Raw genomic sequence first — 20436 nt, forward strand, 5'->3', positions numbered from 1 at the left:
TAAAAAAGATTGCCCTAAATTTTAGAGGTCAACATTTGATTGAATCAAACAAATAGAAAATATTGAGTTATTAAAAGTGACAAGTTATATATATAATTTAAATTTTATTTATTTTTTAAAACTGAATTAAATTTATAAATTTTGACATGAATTTCTAGATTTTTTAAATTAAAATGAACTTATAAAATTATGAGTTAAATTAAATTAAATTAAATTAAATAGTTTATTGAATTTTATTGTGCTATTAACTTTTTTAATATACACAGAGACAATCAGGTGAATTCCGAATACGAAAATCGAGAAGCTATAGAAACGACAGCGCCTCTGTTTCTTAACCAAAACAAACCATTTTTTTCATTAATATCGAGAACCCAATCGCAGAAGAAGAAAAATAGAGTTGCATGCTTTACTTTCTTAATCAAGCCTTCTCTTTGTCCCCTCTCTCTCTTAGAAAAATTAATCATTTTTTATGTAAATCTTTAATTCTTCTCACAAATTCTCTTTCATTTCTTCCCTGATTCCACTTCTTTTCTCCATTACCAATTACCATTAATAAATAAATTCAAAAACCTTTACTTTTAAACGACCGCCTTTTTTGTTTCTTTTCAAAGGCTAGTGGCACCGGATTTGCTCAAGGCGATGGTTTTCTTCATTTAATTATTGTTTTCCGGTGGTGGGTCGTCAGCGTTCTTGCTTTCCTTTTTGAAGGAGATGATAAAGAGGACGTGGGGAACTTGGGAGGAGCTTTTGTTAGGCGGGGCGGTTCTCCGCCACGGTACCGGAGATTGGGACCTCGTCGCCTCGGAGCTCCGAACCCGAATCGCTTCTCCCTTTCCCTTCACTGCCGAGGTTATTACCCGATTACTTCTATAATTCAATTAATGTTTCCTTGATTTAATCTGTGTTTCTTTTAGCATTAAAGAAATGGTTTTGATTTTTATTTTCAAAAAAGGAAATCAATTGAGAAAGTGGGGAGACAACGACATGATTTTCTATTTGCATGATTTTGATTACTAATTATAGTTTAGTACTCCGTAGTTATTAATTATTTACTAATGATAAAGGGCTTGTCACGTGGCTAATTAGGATTAACTGAATAGTATAAGAATGGATCTTCACTTCTCACTGGTTCTTTTAGTATAGATTATAGGAGAAAGGGAATTAGGCAATTTTAGTACATGAGAGTAAACAGTTGATTAGATGTTCACTCTGCTGGAAGCATTCATGTTCGACATATGATCGGAGGATCCGACACTATACACGTGTCCGTGTCCGTGTCCGTTTAGTATCGGATAATAGGATGCCATTCAAGCTAATTATGACAGCAATTAGTAGTCACTTAATGTTAATTAGCCTCAACTAATGCATTGAACTTTGAAGTTTGCCTTTCCCACAATCTTGGCCTAATGTTTAACAATCAGGTTCGAGGTTCGAATCTCACTTTCCGGACTTCATCGAGTATAAAGTTTGCGTGTTTGAACTAGTTAACGAATGTACTTTGGTTCGTAGGACATACTGGTATGGATTGAAGTCTTTATAATTCAACTACATGACTAGGAAAGTGTATTTGATTGAATGATGTTGAACTTTCCTTGTTTAAATGGGAAGGGGTTATAAACTAATCCTCCAGCGGTTAATGCAGTGTATTGAATTACTTGGTTTCATTTTTGTAGATTTCATCTGACACAGTTCGTATTCGAATGCAGGTCTGTGAAGCCAAGTACGAGGATTTGCAACGACGTTATTCTGGTTGCAAGTGAGTAGTCCTGTCTGAGTTTGTTGTAATGATTCATTTTTGCATAGTTTACACTCTAAGTATGCTTCTTTTAGAGCTTGGTTCGAGGAGCTACGTAAGCAACGAATGGAAGAACTGAGGCGAGCTTTAGAGAAATCTGGTGATTCAATCGGGTGAGTTTTGCCATCCAGGATGTCAGATGTCGTTAATCAGATAATTTCATCAGCACATTATTTCTCTCAGGGACATGCATTATAGTTAATAGCTCGAGTTTTTACATCCTTTGCATTCTCGCGTGTATATTACTCTGGACTTATTCTAGTCCTTCTCAGGTCTCTGGAATCAAAGCTCGAAAGCTTAAAAGCTGAGAAACAAAACGATTCGAGGGTTGATTATGATAGCCAGACAGAATCAGCCTTACCATGTCTTAAATCCGAGGGATTTGAATTTTCGAGTAAGGATGCATATAAGGATGGCCTCTCTGCCGGTAGTTTCACACAGGAAGCCGAGACAAACTGGGTGCCTGATTGTCCGACTCCGGCTGCAGTGCCTGTAGAAGAGATGGATTCCAAGCCAGCAGGAGACTTGCTGATCTCTGAGAGGGAGAAATTTTCAAGCATCGATAAGTTGGCAGATACATTCTGCGGAGGACAGTTGCCGAGTATACGGAAGAGGAGAGGGAAACGAAAGAAGAAGGGTTGCAGTAAGGATGCCAAAGAAGGGAGTGTCGGAGAAAGTGAGTTTCTATGCTTGATCGATGTTGGAAGTGCCTTGGATTGCAAGGAAACTTCAGCTAGTAACTCTGCTCAGATTGCTAAAACTTCGGGTGTCAAGGATCAGAGCGGAGGTTCGGCTAAGGACGGGATTGATGATATAATGAGAATATTCAGTTCCGTTGCGGAGAATGACTGCGCTTCCATCTTTCGACGGAGACTCGATAGCCAGGTAAAGGAAAATATTCTCAGTTCAGTTCATTAACAATTGTCAATAATTCTTTTCCAATCTGCTCTTTAGTTGCACCAAGCATGATGTTGATATATAGATAATCTTTAGATTGTCCTTTTTTCACACAGAAAAGAGGAAGATACAAAAAAATGATCCTACGACACATGGATTTCGACACCATAAGATCGAGAATTGCCAGTAATTCAATCTCGTCTGTTAGAGAACTCTTTCGTGATACTTTATTAGTCGCCAACAATGCCTTGGTTTTTTACTCGAAGAACACTCTTGAATATAAATCCGCACAGCGTCTGAGACATATTGTCACCGCAACTCTGCGACAACATTTAACAGAATGCGGCGGTATGGTTCCCAGCACCACCGCTCCCTTCTGCAAGCCTATGCATAAGCCCCCTGCAAAGCCCCGGATTGTTCATGCTGGTAACTGCAAACCGCCAGGGAACACGTGCAACAATGGGAACCCCGCGGTTGGGACTTTTCATGGGAGGCAAAAAACAACTAAAGTGGAGTCTCCTGCATCGGCGGAGTCCTTGGGTGTGACAAAGAAGGTTTCAGCTCCTCGGCCAAGGGAAGGGGGAGGTGCACGCTCTTGTCGAAAGTCCGAGACTTGAACAAAAGGAAGAAAGAGGACTCGAGCTCTGTGTTAAATTATGAAGCCCTGTTGTAGCTCAATGTTTCTAAGTGTAGAAAAATGTCCAGAGTTATCATGTGTACAAGTTTTACCTAAACTGTTATAGAACTGCAGCTTAACTTGTAAAACTAAAGGAAGCCCTTTGTGTTCTGGAAATATAAACAATGGTGGAAAATTAGCTCCAAAAGTATTAAACAACAACTAATATATTTTTAAAATTAATAAAATTATTTTATTTTATTTAAATATAAATTAACAAACATTTAAAAAAAAATTGCAGGATCTTAAAGGGGTAAACTACCTATTTGGTCACCACCTATTACTTAGTTTTTGTTTTGGTCACTCAACTATTTTTTTTTTCAAAATCATATTTAACGTTACGTTTTGTTTATCCGTCATTTAAAAGTTAATGGTGATGTTAACGTGGATTTTATTTAATTATTTTCAATATTTATGTGACACTATCTTATGGTGACATGTCAGCATGATCATTAATTTTTTAATGATGAGTGACCAAAACGTAACCTTAAGTATAATTTTGAAAAAAATAATAGTTGGGTGACAAAAATAGAAATTCAGTAATATGTGGGGGACCAAATAGGTAGTTTACCATATATTAAATTACTTTAAAAATAGGGTGAATTACAGATTTAGTTACCTGGTAATGAAAAATGTTGCCACATTCCAAGAAAGCATGTCCCCCTCCTCTGTGTTCATAGTGCTCTACGCTGAGAGCTTTTGCTAACCCTTTAATATTATTTTATTCCATGGCTGCTCACCGCCATAGGAACCCTTTTGACGAAGAAGATGTTGTCAACCCTTTTCTGTGGTTTACACACACACACACACACACATATATATATATCACATACCGGCGTTTACGATTATAAAGTTCAACAAGTCTACGTCATTAGTTTATTGTCACATGATTATCACTAGAAATTAAGTTGATTTGAATTTGATATGATTTAAAGAAAGGTTTAAATATGTTAAAGGTACTGTATTATTTCAAAACTTAACATGTAGTCCCTATACTTTACTTATGCAACATTCGAGTCCTTGTATTATTTTTCATTTGAAAATTTGATCCCTTCACTAATTTATGTTTAATTTTACCATTAATTATTGACCTAATATCTATAAAAAAAATCCCAAGTAACTTCTTTTAGTGCTCTATGTTCAATTAATGATTATTTATTTTTTAAAGATTAAAGGTTAAATTCATAAAAATTGAAACAAAAGGGACTGACAACGTTACTTTGCCTTTTTATAGATGTCAGGTCTGATAAAATAGAACAAAAGTAAAGGATTGGACCAAGGGTTTAAAAACAAAAGATCATACATGGACTCAACATCACAAAACTAAAACATAGGGGCTAAATTTTAAATTCTAAATTTTAAAATAGTAAGGAACCCTGGCAGGCTGGCACAGTTAAACCTTTAAAGAATTGACATAAATAATATATATCATTGGAGATTATGTTGATGTAAATGAAACTTTAATTTAGAGTTTCAATCAAATAAAATATCATGTACGTATTTTCAATATAGATCTATTTAAATTTAAATTTCTGAATTTGTACGAATATATTTCAATTATTAATTTATAGATTCTGATTTTAGTCGTATAGATGCATTGATTGTAAATATGGAAATGAAATTAAGAAAACTGGAATTAGTATAACTTTGCAGAACCCTTCACATAATTCACAGTCAAGGCTACCAAGTCAACCAGTCTGCTACAATTATGATGGCAATCCAGCCATTGATATGACCCTTGATAAAGCTACGGTGACTTACTAAGTGCCCATTTTGCTGCTGCTTCAGTTTTCTCCCAATATATGTATTAATCGTGATGCTTGAAGTGTTGAATTTGAAGCACTAGGAGATACAACTCCAGGTTAAGGAAGCTCAACTCAAGAGGAGGGAAGAGGTAATAATTCCTTTTACAAACATGTTAAAAACCCTGGCCAAATTATGATTTTAGTCCCTTAATTATCATCAAATTTGGATTTAATCTTTTGGAGATACGCATGCGGGAAGTTAAAAAGAAAAAAGACAGAAAAGCTCTAGCAAAAGGTAATTTTGTTCATTAAAGTTTTATTAGTCTTTGCAGATCTTTCTCTTCCGGGTATTTTAAAGTTGTTCAAGTTAACCGTTAAAAGAAAATGGCATGCATACACTAAAATTAATTTGGAATGGAGGAGAAGTAGATTATATATCTTGATTCAAATGGTGGATATTGTAGACTATAGTAACTTGGGGTTTTATAAGTTTTAAATTAAATTATGAAAATCTAAATTGATAGTATAATGTTTTAATCCACCGATGGATTAAAACGTTACACGAGACCACTAAAGTGGTTAACCCAAAAATTTTATTTCAAAAATATCTATAAAGATCAATTTAAAACATCCACCATAAATGTAAAATGAAATAGTAGTGTTTAAATTTACAAATCGGGAGCCCCCAAAATACATCTAACTAATTTAAAGAATTATTTCAAAATACAGTTACTACTTAAATACAAAAGGTCCATATATAGTACATGCCCTTTAAAAATATACTCAAAACGTACTCAAAAGATAATATCGTTCTAGAATGCAGACTGTGCAATAAACTCATCAAACGCTCATCCTAAGAACATGCACACAGAAACAAATTCCAAACGCTGAGCTCACTAGCTCAGTGCCACACTAATAACCAAACTATATTATAGTCGTCCATTATGTGATCATGCTAGCTAACATAAATATATGCATACAGAAATGGAAATATAAACATACATACGAAGATGGGCATCATGGTGTTGTTAGAGGGTTTCGCTACATCTTAGAGAGACACACCCACATAGTCTACCTAAGGTGAGATCCAAAATTTCCACATCGGAAAGTTCACCCAACCAACCTACTTCATACGAGTACTAGGGGCATTTACACTAGGTCGATAAAGAAATACCCTATGCGCTAATTAAGAAATGTTTGGACATTCTACCACGCAAGCGTTTACCTAGCTGCTAGAGTAGTTTGACTGTCCTGATCATTTCTCAAGTACCATACAAGTTTAGTTTTATGATTCCCTAAATTATAGTCATGAGTGTTGTTCTCACTTGGAATCTTATTTATTAAGTTTAGATGGTCTTTGATCCCCTAACCCAACTTACTTGAGATGTGATAGGTTTCTTACCCAAATTAGGACGAGGGTATCGATACTGGACTTGCAGTATTGATATTGGTCTCTTGGGTATCGATACTTCTTTCTAGGTATCAATACCAAATAAAGCTTCAATGTTTGAATATGTGTTAAGTGTCGATACCCTTATTTAAGGTATCAGTACCCTCACCTCATTATCGATACTCCCTTGAGTATCGATACCAAAATAGGCTACTAAAATCCTAAATCCTAAAATGGTATCGATAGTACCCTTATTTGGGGAGTTACAACTAGGGCTGTAAATGAGACGAGACAGATCGCGAGCTACTCGAGATCGACTCGATCAAGGCTCGATAAATACTTAGATCGAATGGACTCGAGCTCTTAACGAGCTGAAACGAGCTACTCGATATTCAAATCGAAAAGTTGTGAGCAGTTCAAAAATATAATATATTAAGATTTTATTTTTTTTAAAATAAATTATTAATAATATTAATATTTATGTATTGATTTTTTTAAAATACAGTAAGATTTCATGTATTTAAGATTCATGTTCGAGTTCAAGTTTGAGTCTGAGGCTTCAATCAAGTTAAGTTTAAGAATTTTTTTCATTTCGAGCCTTTTCGAGCTGCTCACGAGCTTTAGTTTAGGATTTCGAGTTCGAGTCGAGCTTAAAAATTTTAAGCTCGCGAGTTTTCGAGTCGAGCTCCATTTCAGAGTTTTCGAGTTGAGTCGAGCTTAGCAATACTCGAGCTCGACTCAGCTCGTTTACAACCCTAGTTACAACTCTCCCTTCCTAATAAGAAATTTTGTCCACAAAATTTACTTGAATATAAGAGATATGGATACTGAAGATGAACATCTTCCTCGGTTTCCCACGTTGCTTCCTCGATGTCATGATTCTTTTATAGAATCTTTACTAGGGGAACCATCTTGTTCCTCAATTCTTTCACATCCCTAGCTAAAATCCTTATCGATTCTTCCGCATAAGTTATGTCATGTCTTACTTCAATTTTCTCTAATAGTATGATGTGGTAAGGGTCAAAACAATACCTCTTAAGCATGAGCACATGGAATACATCATGGATACACTCCAACTCTAGGGGTAAGACTAACCCTCTCAAGTATCTCATATGGGCTCTATGAAACATAGGGTTAACTTCCTTTTACGCCTGAAATGAAGTACCTTTTCCATAGAGACACTTTAAGGAACACCTTATCTCCTACAACAAACTCGATGTCCTTTCGTTTCAAATTCACATACAATCTTTGTCTATCGAAAGCTTCCTTCAACAGACTCTAAATCAACCAAACTTTCTCTTTGGTTTCCCTAATCAAATCTGGTTTCATTATCGTCCCTTTACTAAGTTCGGTCCAATAAAGTGGAGTCCTACACTTGCATCCATATAAAGCCTCATACGGAGCCATATGAATACTAGTTTGGTAACTATTGTTATATGCGAACTCTTTTAGTGGTATATGATATTCCAAACTGCCTTTAAGGTAAATAAACGTGCATATAAGCATCTCTTCTAGGATTTGAATAACACTCTCAGACTAACCATCTGTATGAGGATGAATGACAGTACTAAAGTGTAACTTGGTGCCTAGGGATTCATGAAGAGCTTTTCAGAACCGAGAAGTAAATCACATATCTATATCGGATATGATCAAGGTTAATACTCCATAAAACCTTACTATTTCATGGATGTAGAGCTGTCACAACCTTTCTAAAGTATAATTCACCCGGAATGGAAGAAAGTGAGCTGATTTGGTTAACCGGTCAACTATGATCCACACCGCGTCATGTCTCTGTTTACTCATTAGTAACCCGGTCATAAAGTCCATAATCACTCTATCTCACTTCTATTGCAGAATTTGGATCGGTTGAAGCAACCCCTAAAGAACCTAATATTCCATCTTAATATGCTGACATACTAAACACTTCACAACGAATTCAAACACTTCTTTTTTCATGCCATACCACCAATACAACGATCGAAGCTGTTGATACATCTTATTACAACCTGGATAAACTAAAAGTGGACTATAGTGTGATTCATGAAGGATCTTACTATGTAACTGCTCATTGGTGGGATAAATGACCCCTAAAGAAAAACACGTCCTTATCGTGCAACTCGAACCATAGGACCTCACCTCAACGGACTTGCTCCATACGAGTTCTTATGCGATCATTCGAACCTTACAATCTCTTAACTTCATTCACTAACTCGGGTTCTACCTAAAGCTCGGTCAATGACCCACCATCTATGGACATACTCAAGTGTGCTAACAAGGCTCGTAACTCAAACATCGACTTCCTGCTCAGAGCATCAGTGACAATATTTTTTTTCCCTAGGTGGTAGTCAATTACACAGTCATAATCCTTCAATAACACAACTCATCTATGTTGCCTCAAATTCACTTCTTTATGCGTGAGTAGATACTTAAGACTATTGTGGTCAGTAAAGATATGGAACTTCTCACCAAACAAGTAATGCCTCCATATCTTAAGTGCAAAAACTACTATTACAAACTCTAAATTATGGGTGGGATAATTTCACTCCCGAGAATTGAGTTGACATGATTCATAATCTACAACTTTCCCTTCTTGCATAAGGACACACCCAAGACCATTCAATGAAGTATCGCTAAACATTGTGAATTCTTTTCCCGACACCAGTTGGGTTAAAACATGAGCTTGTGTTAAGATGGTCTTCGACTTCTCTAAATTTTTATATCGCTTCTTGTCCTACATAAAAGAGATTTTCTTCTAAAATAGTTTAGTCATAGGAGCAATTATCATCGAGAAACCATTCACAAACTGATGATAGTAACCGACAAGACCCAAAAAGCTATGTACTTTGCTCATGTTCTTCTGTGGTTCCCACTCTAAAATGACCTGAATCTTTTAAGGACCAACCTGAATACCATTTGTTGACACCACATGACCCAAAAATGATATGCATGACAACCAAAACTCGCACTTACTAAACTTGGTAAAAAGTTGATGATTCCTCAAGGTCTATAGTATGATACGGAGGTGACAGCCATGCTTATCCTCCCGTCGCGAGTAGACCACCACAAATCGATCTAAGTATGGGTGGAACACTAGATTCATTAGGTCAATAAATACCGTCTTGAGTGGCAGTGAGTCTAAACGGTATCTCAAAGAACTCATAATGACCATACCTCATTTTAAATGATGTCTTTACTATATCGACATCATTGACCTTCAACTGGTAGTACCCCCGACCTTAGATATATCTTAGAGAACACACACACTACCTTAAGCTGGTCGAAGAGGTCATCTATCCTTAGGAGTGAATATTGGTTCTTTATATTTAACTTATTTAGATAATGGTAGTTGATACACAACCTCATTGACCCATCATTTTTCTTCATAAAAAAGATCGACGCTCATCTCGAAGAAATGTTTGGTCGGATAAATCTATTTTCTAACAAATCTTGGAGTTGACCTTTCAACTCTTTGAGCTTCGTCGATGCCATGTAGTAGGGAACAATATACACCAAAGTAAAACATGCAAAACATCAATGCCAAATTCTAGCTTTCGATCTGGAGGTAATCCCGACAGTTCTTCTGGGAAAACATCAGGAAAGTCTCAAACGGTCCGAATATCTTTGATAGTGGTGACGAAAATTCAAGCATCGATCACGTGAGATAAAAATGCACAACCTTGATTGATTATCCTTTGTACTTTTACTACTGAAACAATCCTTGAACACCCAGATTTCTCACCAAACATCACCACTTTGGTTTTATTATCTTTCCTGAGCTTGAATTGTTTCGCCTTACACTTCAAGCTAGCATCGTGCTCTAAAAGCCAATCCATTCCCAATATTAAAACAAATTCTCTAAATGGCAACTCCATTAGATTGACTGGGAAGGTTTGACCTTGAATTTCAGCTGGACATCGATGATGGATCTTATCGATATGGATGTATAGCCCTAAAAGACTAGACACTCTGACTCTTATCTCTAAGTCATCGATTGTGTGGTTTCTTTCTTGGAATAGGTCATAACATATATAGGAGTAGATGGATCCTGGGTCTACTAATATTGTAAGAAAAATAGAAAACATAATAAAAGTACCTAAGATAATGTCAGTTGCGTCATACACCTTCTGAGCCCATACGACATAATGACAGAAGGTTACCCGAGGCTTTGAACCAATTATAGATCTAGTTATGCTTCTATTGTGCTATCTAGAAGCTAAACTCCCACCTCTCGAGGGTCATCCACCTCTCTGAATAGTTTGAACCAATATCTGAGTCAGTGTCGGGGTCACACTTTGTGTCTCTGGATAATTCCAGACAAAATGATCTGGTGAGTCATAGCCAAACACCTTCTAGTCCCGAAATGGAACGCTTCAAGTTACCTATTCCCACAGGTCTGATAAGCTGGGTATGACATCCTCACAAATATACTCGCACTTGCCACAAAAGTCTTTGACAACTGTCTCCTATGGGGCCTTTATCTACCCTTGTGTCTGCACTCTTATTCGGTCTTTAGGACTGGCTCGCTGTGGTTCTCCATGAACCTTGAGAATCTTTGGCCTATTTGGCCAGTGTCTAAGTGGGTCTCAAAGACTTTATCATACTCTAACTCTGCCATGAAGTAGAATATGACGCTATAGACTTCATCCTTAAAACCCTCTCGACTGTCTTTTCTTGACGGGTCAACTCGGCGAAGATTCTAGGTGGGTCGACAACTAGTTGGGTGAGAATATCAAGATGGAGGCCCTCCTTGAACCTCCTAAAGCAATGGTACTCAAATTCCACCAACTCTTGTGCATACCGACTCAACCAAAGAAATTTTCTCTCATACTCCATCACTGATCGATCTCATTAGGTCAGATGGAGAAACTAATCTCTCAAGTTGTTAGTGTGAGCCTCTCGTATGTACTTCTGATGAAACTACTCCAAAAAGTGCTCCAAATTCAGTCTCGCGGGCTCTATGGCCAACTGAAGATCTCTCAACAATCTATGACGTCACTCTTTAGAAGGGATATGATGCACTCCAAGTTATCCTTGGGGGTAAGGTGTAATTGTCTGAGTGTATGGAGTGTCTCTCTAAGAAGTCAATCGTTCAATATTTGTGGAGTCTCTCGACTAAGGACTCATAATGAGCTACTATTAGATGAGCTGGCAGTACGGGAAGGGTAGGCGATACAGTTGGAGTCATAGGGATGTCTGTCACTATGTGTTGCAATGTTATTGTTATATCCCTAAGAATGTTACCTCGTTGACCACATCGTCTCTCGGGACCTCAAACTCATAGTTCAAAACAAACTCACTACTGGTGTCACCTACTAACGAGGCACGACTCTCCTCTCTACCCTCGTGACTATGGGTTGTACTATCGTTCATAACTTTTTCCTGAAATAAATAAGAAAAGAAAGAGTCATCATTGCTATTCCAGATATACAAGTACTCTCAATACTCTAGGGTCATGCACACATATCGACCTTTACTAACTCTAACCCGCAGATCTTATGAACGGTTAAACCTAATGCTCTAGTACCACTAAATATAATGTCTTAAATCATTACGATCTGAAGAGTGAAAGATTAATACACTGCAAGGGACCATTGAAGTGGTTAAACAAATAATTTCTTTTAAAAACAATTATAAAGACCAATTTAAAACATTCATCATAAACGTAAAATAAAATAGTAGTGTTTAAGTTTACAAATTGGGAGCCTCCAAAATACATCCAAACTAATTTAAATAAATATTTCAAAATAAAGTTATGACTCAATATGAAAGGTTCATATATAATACATGCCCTCTAAAAACATACTCAATACGTACTCAAAAGATGATGTTGGTCTGGAATGCAGAATGTGCAATAAGCTCCTCAAACATTCCTCATAAAAATCTACGCACGAAAACAAATTTCGAATGTTGAACTCACAAGCTCAGTGCCACACTAATAACCAAACTATACTATATGTGTCCATTATATGATCATGCTTGTTAACATAAATATTTGCATACGAAAATGTAAATCTAAACATACATACAAAGGTGGACATCATAGTGTGATCGGAGGGTTTAACTACATCTCAGAGACACAAACCCCTATAGCCTACCTAGGGTGAGATCTAAAATTTCTACATCAGAAAGTTCACCCAACCTACTTCATATGAGTACTTGGGGCATTTACGCCCGATCGGTAAAGAAGTTCCTTGTGCACTAATTAAGACTTGTCCGAACATTCTACTGCACAATTGTTTACCTAGCTACTAGAGTAGCTCAAGTGCCTTGATTGTTTCCTGGGTATCACAAAAGGTTATTTTTATGATTTCCTAAATTATATCATTTCAAGATGTAATTATAGTCATTAGTGTTGTTCTCACTTAGAATTTTATTTGTGAAGTTTATATGGCTTTTAATCTTCTAACCTAACTTACTTGAGATGTGATAGGTTTCTTACCCAAATTAGGACGAAGGTGTCAATATTGGCATTACAGTATCGATACCGGTCTCTTGGGTATCAACACTCCCTTCTAAGTATCGACACTGAAAAAAACTTTGATGTTTGAAAAATTAACTAAGTATTGATACCTTTAATTAAGGTATTGATACCTTTAATTAAGGTATTGATACCCTTACCCCAGTAGTGATACTCCATTGAGTATCGATACCAAAATAGGCTACTGGAATCCTAAATCCTAAAATGGTATCGATACCACCCCTTGATTATTGGTACCCTTGAGACAATGTTGATACTCTTAGAATGAGTATTAATACTCGTGGCTAGAACACTCCATTGTTTTGACCACTCGAAGAACAATATCAATATTGTTCATGTATTACTAATATCGTCGCCTATAAACCCTATTTTGGGCACAAAAATATAACCTAATCCTACCCATTTTTCCTCTAAGGTCATCAGTTAATGTTTAAGTCTTACATCATATATTAGGGGACATAAAGGGCCATTTTACATACTTAATAACAACATAAACTAGCATTCACTATGAGTATGCTCCCATGCTTTATAAGTTAATGCAAGCTATACAAGTTTACTTAATGACCCACAAATGGTAAGAAGGTTATAAATGTATTACCTTAGTCTCTAAGCTGAAGAAAACAACTTCAATCACCCAAGAGCTAATTTCTTTTTTTCCTTGGCTTAGGAACCTTCTCCAACTTCCCTCACTAGCATAACATGGAAATATGAGTTACTAACTTATTTGTGAGACTAAAATGAGACTAAAAACACTTTTCCCAACTCAAATCTATAAAAAAATGAGCTAGAAATCCTTAGTTTCCTAAACCTCCACTAAACTCCTATCTATGGTCATTATGGCCAAACTATGAGTTTGAGAGTTCAAATGAACGCTTGGAGTGAGGAGATTATGATTCTTATCTTAGAAATTCCAAAGTGAGCTTGGAGAATTGTCAAGTTTCTACATTTGATAGTTTTTTTAAAGAAAGAAAGATGGAGAATAATAAGATTTGATTAAAGGACAAAAAGATGATGAAAATAGGGAAATGGGGAGTGGGTAAGGCAAATTACATCATCATCAATAAAAGAAATCAACCTTTGTTTTGAATGGTGGTATAAATTTTCTTTTAATCCTTCCTCTTTCCTACAAATGCTAAAGTACCCCTTCATGCTACTAATTGGACCTAAGAATTACACATTAGCGAATCTAGACTCAAACTCAAATGGGCAGGCGGGTGCGGGTAATCCTTCCCCATGCCTATATCCACCTAATATTTTCGTATTTATCATTTACCCACCATCCACGATGAGTAAAATTTTTAAATATATACTCACCCACGCATATACATTCTTATATTCATCCTCACACCCATTAACTAATTGGATACCCACCACCTATCCCATATTAGTTTGTATCCGTTCATGCCCACAGATTTGACATAGGAAAAATATCTAAACTCAAATATTAAGAATCTGATCCATACTCTTTTGGCAATTTTATATTTAGATATATAATTAAAAGTATTGCTTTTTTTAATAATAAGAGCTTCTTATTAGCTTGCTCCAAACATTATTTCTTTTCTTCCAAAAATTTTATTTTTCTAGAAAGATAAATTTAAAGGGGAAATTAAACATTATCAAACGTTGAAATAAACATTAACAGTTTCATAACACCCTCCTCCTATTTTTCTTCTTTCTTCTACTACTACTATTATTATTAATTATTAAAACTATATATATTTTTTAAAAAATTTAGGATTCATAACATTATTAGAAAAATATTAAAAATATTTTTAATTATATATATATATATATATAATATTTTATAATATTTATTTCATTTCACGTGAAGTATTTTGATTCAATTCAAGTAATCTTTAATAGAAAAAATAATTTAAATAATAAGTATTATAAATTGATAGTACAAAAAATAATTGAAAATAAAATAATAGTAAAATATTATTGAGATAAAAAGTATACAAAAAATAAAATGATAATTAGAGCATAGTATAGAATAATGGTGTCATAACCGTCTTTCGGTTGGGCCCCGGGAATTGGGCTTCGACTTGAATGAATTGTGTTAGAGTCGCCACCGACCATTTTAAAACAAATTTAGGTGGTTCGGACACCATCTTACCTGATCTGCGTTGTACCAGAAACGTGTCGGGTTCGGGAGTCGGTTACGGTCAAGGAAGGATTAGTACCCTTGAACCACCCTTTCGGTACCAATTAATTTATCGGTTGTCTTTAATTGCGAAAATTGAAATTTAAAAACCTGATTCAAATTATTTACCTTCGGTTGAAATTACTACTGAAGAAAAAATAAACAAAATGGTAGATGACAAAATAAAATATTAAATGCTAAACAAAAAGAAAAAAATGAATAATAAATAATAATAATAAAATAAATAAATAATAATAAATAATGTATTATTATTTCTTAATTCCTATTTATTATGACAAATGAATATGAGAAACACCAACATGTGAAATAAACACAACAAATATAGAACTCATCCATTTCAAAACAGTCAGCGTTGGTATTTTATAAAGCAGAAAAAAAAAAACAACAATTCGTCCATTGCATATCATGGAGTTATCCAACTCATTGTTCAAAGGCATTTAATATCAATCTAATTATAAAATTCCGCAAACAAACACGTTCCAAAACAACAAAAGCAATTTAAAAAAACCTTTCGAACTGCAAATGGAAATTAAAGTCCGTGTATTCAGCTCAGCTACAAATCCTTAGCGCTTCTTCTTGCTTGCTTTTACACCACCGAACTTGGATTTAAATGTCTTGGGATCGTGTGAAGCAACAACACACTGGGTGTTTTGTGTTTCAAACTCTGGAATGTGGTCCTACGTTTTCTCTGTATTTTGTATGTAAATCGTATGTTACAATAGTGAGTTACAATGGCTATTTATAATGTTTGTGGAACCTATTTTTAGGAGTTTGAATCATAGTAAAACTCTATCCTATTTTTAGAAGTTTGAATCCTAGTAAAACTCTATCCTATTTTTAGGAGTTTAAATCCTAGTAAAACTCTATCCTATTTTTAGGAGTTTGAATCCTACTAAAACTCTAACGTTTGTTTTTTGAATCCCACTAAATCGGGGTTATCGAGAATGTTGTACCCAGACGAAAATGTGTGTTGATAGCTGTCCCTCTTTGCCCATAGTCGTGTAACGAGGATAGGGAAAAGATTAAAAGACACGCTTTTCGTTCGGTGGAGTTGAAAATTGACTCTGAAGTTTCAATAACTCCTTATCGAATTGAGTTACGAATGACTCCTCCGTCGTGAAGTCGAGTACATCTTGAAATGATATGAAATTGAAGCCGTAGTTCGGAATCTGAATCAGCACGTGGCTTCTCGTTGCCCTTCGGTCTTCTTCTCAGTTTAAAGACCTTGGATCGGAATCGAACTCAGAAATCTTCATTGACATATAACCTTTCTTGCCTTGAGCTATGCTGCAAATGATGTGCTCTCGAAGCTGAGTGTAATCGAACTCGAAGTTCTTGAGTTTCAAGAGAAACATTTTCAAAGGTTTTTTTTGTGTTTCAAGAGAAACAATTTCAAAGGTTTTTTTGTGTTTCAAGAGAAACAATTTCAAAGGTTTTTTCCGTGTTTCAAGATAAACTATCTCAAAGGAGGCAAAATTTTATTTCAAGAGAAACATATTTAAAGATTGGTGTTTCAAGAGAATCTGTCTCAAGGGAGACGAAATTTGTTTCAAGGAAAACAAATTTAAAGATTTTGTTTCAAGGGAAATTGTCTCAAGAGAGACAAAACTTGGAAACTGTCTCAAGAGAGACAATGGTGAGCACGATTCCCTTCTTCGTGAAGTTGAAACCGTGGATGGCCCCTTCGTTGTGAAGTTGAGCCTTGGAATTGGATATCCTTCGTCGTAAAGTTAAAATCCAAATAAGTTGTATTGTTCTGAGTCCAATATCCTCCGCCGCGAAGTTGAAATTGGCTTTGGAACTGGGAAATTGTTTGTTGACAACCAACCGTCCCTTCGCTGTGAAGTTGAACTTGTGTTGTCTCGAGTCCAATATCCTTCGCTGTGAAGTTGAAATTGGTTTTGAAACTGAGAAATTGTTTGTTGACAACCAGCTGTCCATTCGCTGTGAAGTTGAGCTTGTGTTGTCTCGAGTCCAATATTTTTCGCTGTGAAGTTGAAATTGGCTCTAAAATTGGGAAGCCCCTTCGTCGTGAAGTTGAGCCTCAAATGACACGATATCCTTTATTGTGGAGTTGAAATCGTGGATGTGTGGGTACGATATCCTCCGTCGTGGAGTTGAAATCGTGGATGGTCCCTTCGTCATGAAGTTGAGCCTTGGCTTCGATATCCTTCGTCGTGAAGTTGAAATCCAAGTATTGTATGTTGCAGGTGGACACGATTCCCTTCGCCATAAAGTTGAAACCGTGGATGACCCTTTTATTGTGAAGTTTGGCCTCAAGCTAGATATCATTCATCGTAAAGTTGAAATCTACTCTCGAGCAAATTGTGTCGCTTTGAGTTCAATATCCTTCGCTGTGAAGTTGAAATTAACTCTAACTAAAACTGGAAAGTTATTTTGTTGTCAGACAGTCGCCCCTTCGCTGTGAGGTCGAGCAACAACCATCAACTTTTGAATGTTCTTTTGAATCGAGTATCCTTCATCTTGAAGTTGAAACTTGACTCTAAAAGCTGCAAAAACTTATGTATACAAAAAATGATAAATGCAATACTCTTAAGTATGTCTAAGATGCATGTAACATGAATTAGTTATGTTTTATCCCCTGGATAGAGTCTCGTGCTTTGTGTACTTGTTCCTGCATGTGGAGGAAATGCCTTCAGAAGGTTTGAAAATTTGCATAAGGATGTTGAATTCTCAAAGACGCCCCAATATTCGATGTTGAATCTTAAAAAATACCCCAACATTTGATTTTAAATCTCCAAAAAATACCACAACATTTGATGTTGAATCTTCAAAGATGCCCTCATTGTTCCTGATTTCTTGCTTCATCATTGATTCTAAGCATGAGCTTTGTGTTTGAGAGCCACATTTCATTTACTAAGATCCACTCTAGAGAGATTGTCTTGTTTTGAAAAAAATGTTTTTCTTTCTTTTTTATTTTCAAAGTTCTAAAAAATATCAAAAAAGAGTTTCAAAAAATGTTTAATCAAAAGTTTTGAAAATATTGCCCCTTTCACGGTTTTACAATTGAGACAAATCGTAAAACTAGAGTTCATTAGATATCAAAGAATTAATTACATTGTTAATCCTTCAATAAATTATAGTTGTTTGACACGTGCCAAGATCAAATCTATTTTTGGGAAATGGTTAAGTAAGGAAAGGATAAAAATGTCTCAGGTTATTATGTTTAGTCAAAGGTTTGGCATTTTTGTTTACTTGATGCTCAAAGGTTTGATAGGGTAGCTTGTATGTTCCTCTATTGGAAGTGTTCTCCGATTCCTAGCTTTCATTGTCACACTCGGATTGTATGATGCCTTATCAAGGAATTTGTGTGATCGCCTCAGCTGCCCAATTTTTGAATTCGAGCCGCCTTTTCAGGTTTTTAATTCAAATCCTCCTTTGGTTTTAAGACGTCATTCGTAATTTACGTCTTGAACCCCCTTTGCTATTTTTCTCTATCATACATTAATTACACTATTTTTTGCAAATAAAGATTAATCTTGATGGGCGGGAAGAAATCTGAAGATAGTCTCTTCTGTTTAGAAATCCATGTATGATTAGAAGGGACTTTTAAGACACGTAACGTAGGTCATGGTTCATGGTTATGAAAGAAAGGGATAAAAGGCCCAAACAAGTGTTTAAAGGTAATTGAACCAATGATCAATTCATTCTGATGTCTTCAATCATATCTTGCTCAATTTGAATCTGCTCGTATGTGTCTCTCTCTTGATGCTCTATGATCTTCGAGTGGAGTGATTCAGAAATGATTGTTCTTGATCAATCTCATAGTTTGAATATCGATGCGTCATTTAAATCGAGAGAATCTTTGCATATGCATCTTGTATTTTTTTCTTCAATTTTCCTTTGTTTTGTCTCTTTTTATTTTCTCTTTGATTTTTTCTCTTTTTGTTCTTGATTGAATCTTCACACTTGGCATTTGGTTCACCTTTCGGTATCTCATCTGAATCAATGTCTTCACTTATGCGAGCATATTTTCTCCACCTTGCCCCCTAGTATGGAGGGTGATCCTTGGTTAGGGTTGAATCAGAAGAAAAATACTATAGGCTCAAAAGGGGACACAAGGGATATATATTTTCTTCTGTTGTGAAGGGATAAAGAAAGAAAGCCATTCATCATTTCATACATGAAAGTCTTCACAGAAGAGGTATCTCCAGGGAGATAGATTTTCAGGATTAATTTTATTCACATGAAAACAATGTAATTAATGCATGATAGAATTATTTCGAATGAATTATTCTTTCTGTTTCTTGCTCCCAACATGTCTCAATGTGCAGGCTCCCTACGAAATACCAAATGCCTTAGTTCTTAGTGGAATAAAAATGTCAATTTTGAGTCTAAAAGACAATGGTGTGACTTTATTGACTCAAAGAAAGGTATAGGTGTATCAAAAAGATAAATACATTGTTAAAAAATTTCAAAGGGATGTAATGTCAAAATTTGGTCTTTTTGGTAATGACCATGAGTTATTTTGGGTAAAGAATCAATGTATTTTATTTTGGGGTTTGAGACAGGATAAGAAAGGTCTAATCTTGCCATATGTCAAAAATCTATAATTCTTGAAGAACTAAAGATTAAAATTTGTTCAATTGCTCCACCTTAGAAAGTAGCATAAATTCAATCGTTTAAAAGATTAAGCAAACATGAAAGATCAAAGACGTGTTCAAACAAAACAATCCTCTAAGTGCAAATGATATATGCAATGCCCTATTCTTCGGCTGTCCATGCCCCTGAATCCATCAGGTTTTGGATCTCGCGCTTCAACGCCTTATAGTTCTCAGAGAAATGTTTGGAGCATCCTATGTGGCAATTACAAACAGCTTCAACATCGTAGCCCTTAGGATATGTGGACTCTTTTCTCAGATCATCCTGGCAGGCTTAGTCGTACAACTAGCTGATCGGGCTCATTCGTTGTGATTTCAGTTTTTTCTTTTGATATTACAATCTTGCTTCCATGTGGTGTCATGTGGTTAAAACCACTTCATCGAATCTTCCATGAAGAAATTTCATGTTTATGAAAATGCTTAAAAATGAAATGTAGATGCAAAATGCAAAAATGCATGAAATGTTCGAGGCATTGATCCAAAAACATGTCTGTTATTATAAATAATCTTTATTGGGACAAAAGTGTATTATCTTTTAAGAGACAATAAGCATATTTAAAGGGACATCCGGACTAAATCCTCTAGACCCAGAACATGTTGACTAGTCATTTGCCTTCATCTTTCACCGGTTGAGTAACTTGTCGAACCGCTCCGGCCTCTCTAGATGAA

At 35.6% G+C, this 20436-nt stretch overlaps 1 protein-coding gene across 2 annotated transcripts; it reads left to right on the forward strand.

The window, feature by feature from the left end:
* Window positions 1-614: 614 nt before the first annotated feature.
* Window positions 615-3465, forward strand: LOC120119427 (mastermind-like protein 3). Of its 2 annotated transcripts, none has more exons than XM_039139240.1 (5): window positions 615-849; window positions 1674-1756; window positions 1831-1908; window positions 2068-2680; window positions 2809-3465. In XM_039139240.1, the coding sequence occupies exons 1-5, from the start codon at window positions 712-714 to the stop codon at window positions 3307-3309; spliced, it is 1413 nt and encodes a 470-aa protein (XP_038995171.1). In that variant the 5' UTR covers window positions 615-711; the 3' UTR covers window positions 3310-3465. The 2 variants fall into 2 exon arrangements, with proteins under 2 accessions (XP_038995171.1, XP_038995172.1); XM_039139241.1 differs by having other exon boundaries at window positions 618-849; window positions 1707-1756; window positions 2809-3464.
* Window positions 3466-20436: the final 16971 nt, after the last annotated feature.

This window comes from Hibiscus syriacus, unplaced genomic scaffold, assembly GCF_006381635.1.
Source record: "Hibiscus syriacus cultivar Baekdansim isolate YM2019G1 unplaced genomic scaffold, ASM638163v2 tig00110332_pilon, whole genome shotgun sequence".
NCBI lineage: Eukaryota > Viridiplantae > Streptophyta > Magnoliopsida > Malvales > Malvaceae > Hibiscus > Hibiscus syriacus.

Excerpts from the sequence above, each read along its gene's own strand:
- LOC120119427 (XM_039139240.1), top strand. The coding sequence starts at position 712 with ATGATAAAGAGGACGTGGGGAACTTGGGAGGAGCTTTTGTTAGGCGGG. Across the intron at positions 1,909-2,067 it reads AAATCTGGTGATTCAATCGG|GTCTCTGGAATCAAAGCTCG; the intron begins GTGAGTTTTGCC and ends AGTCCTTCTCAG. Across the intron at positions 2,681-2,808 it reads GACGGAGACTCGATAGCCAG|AAAAGAGGAAGATACAAAAA; the intron begins GTAAAGGAAAAT and ends TTTTTCACACAG.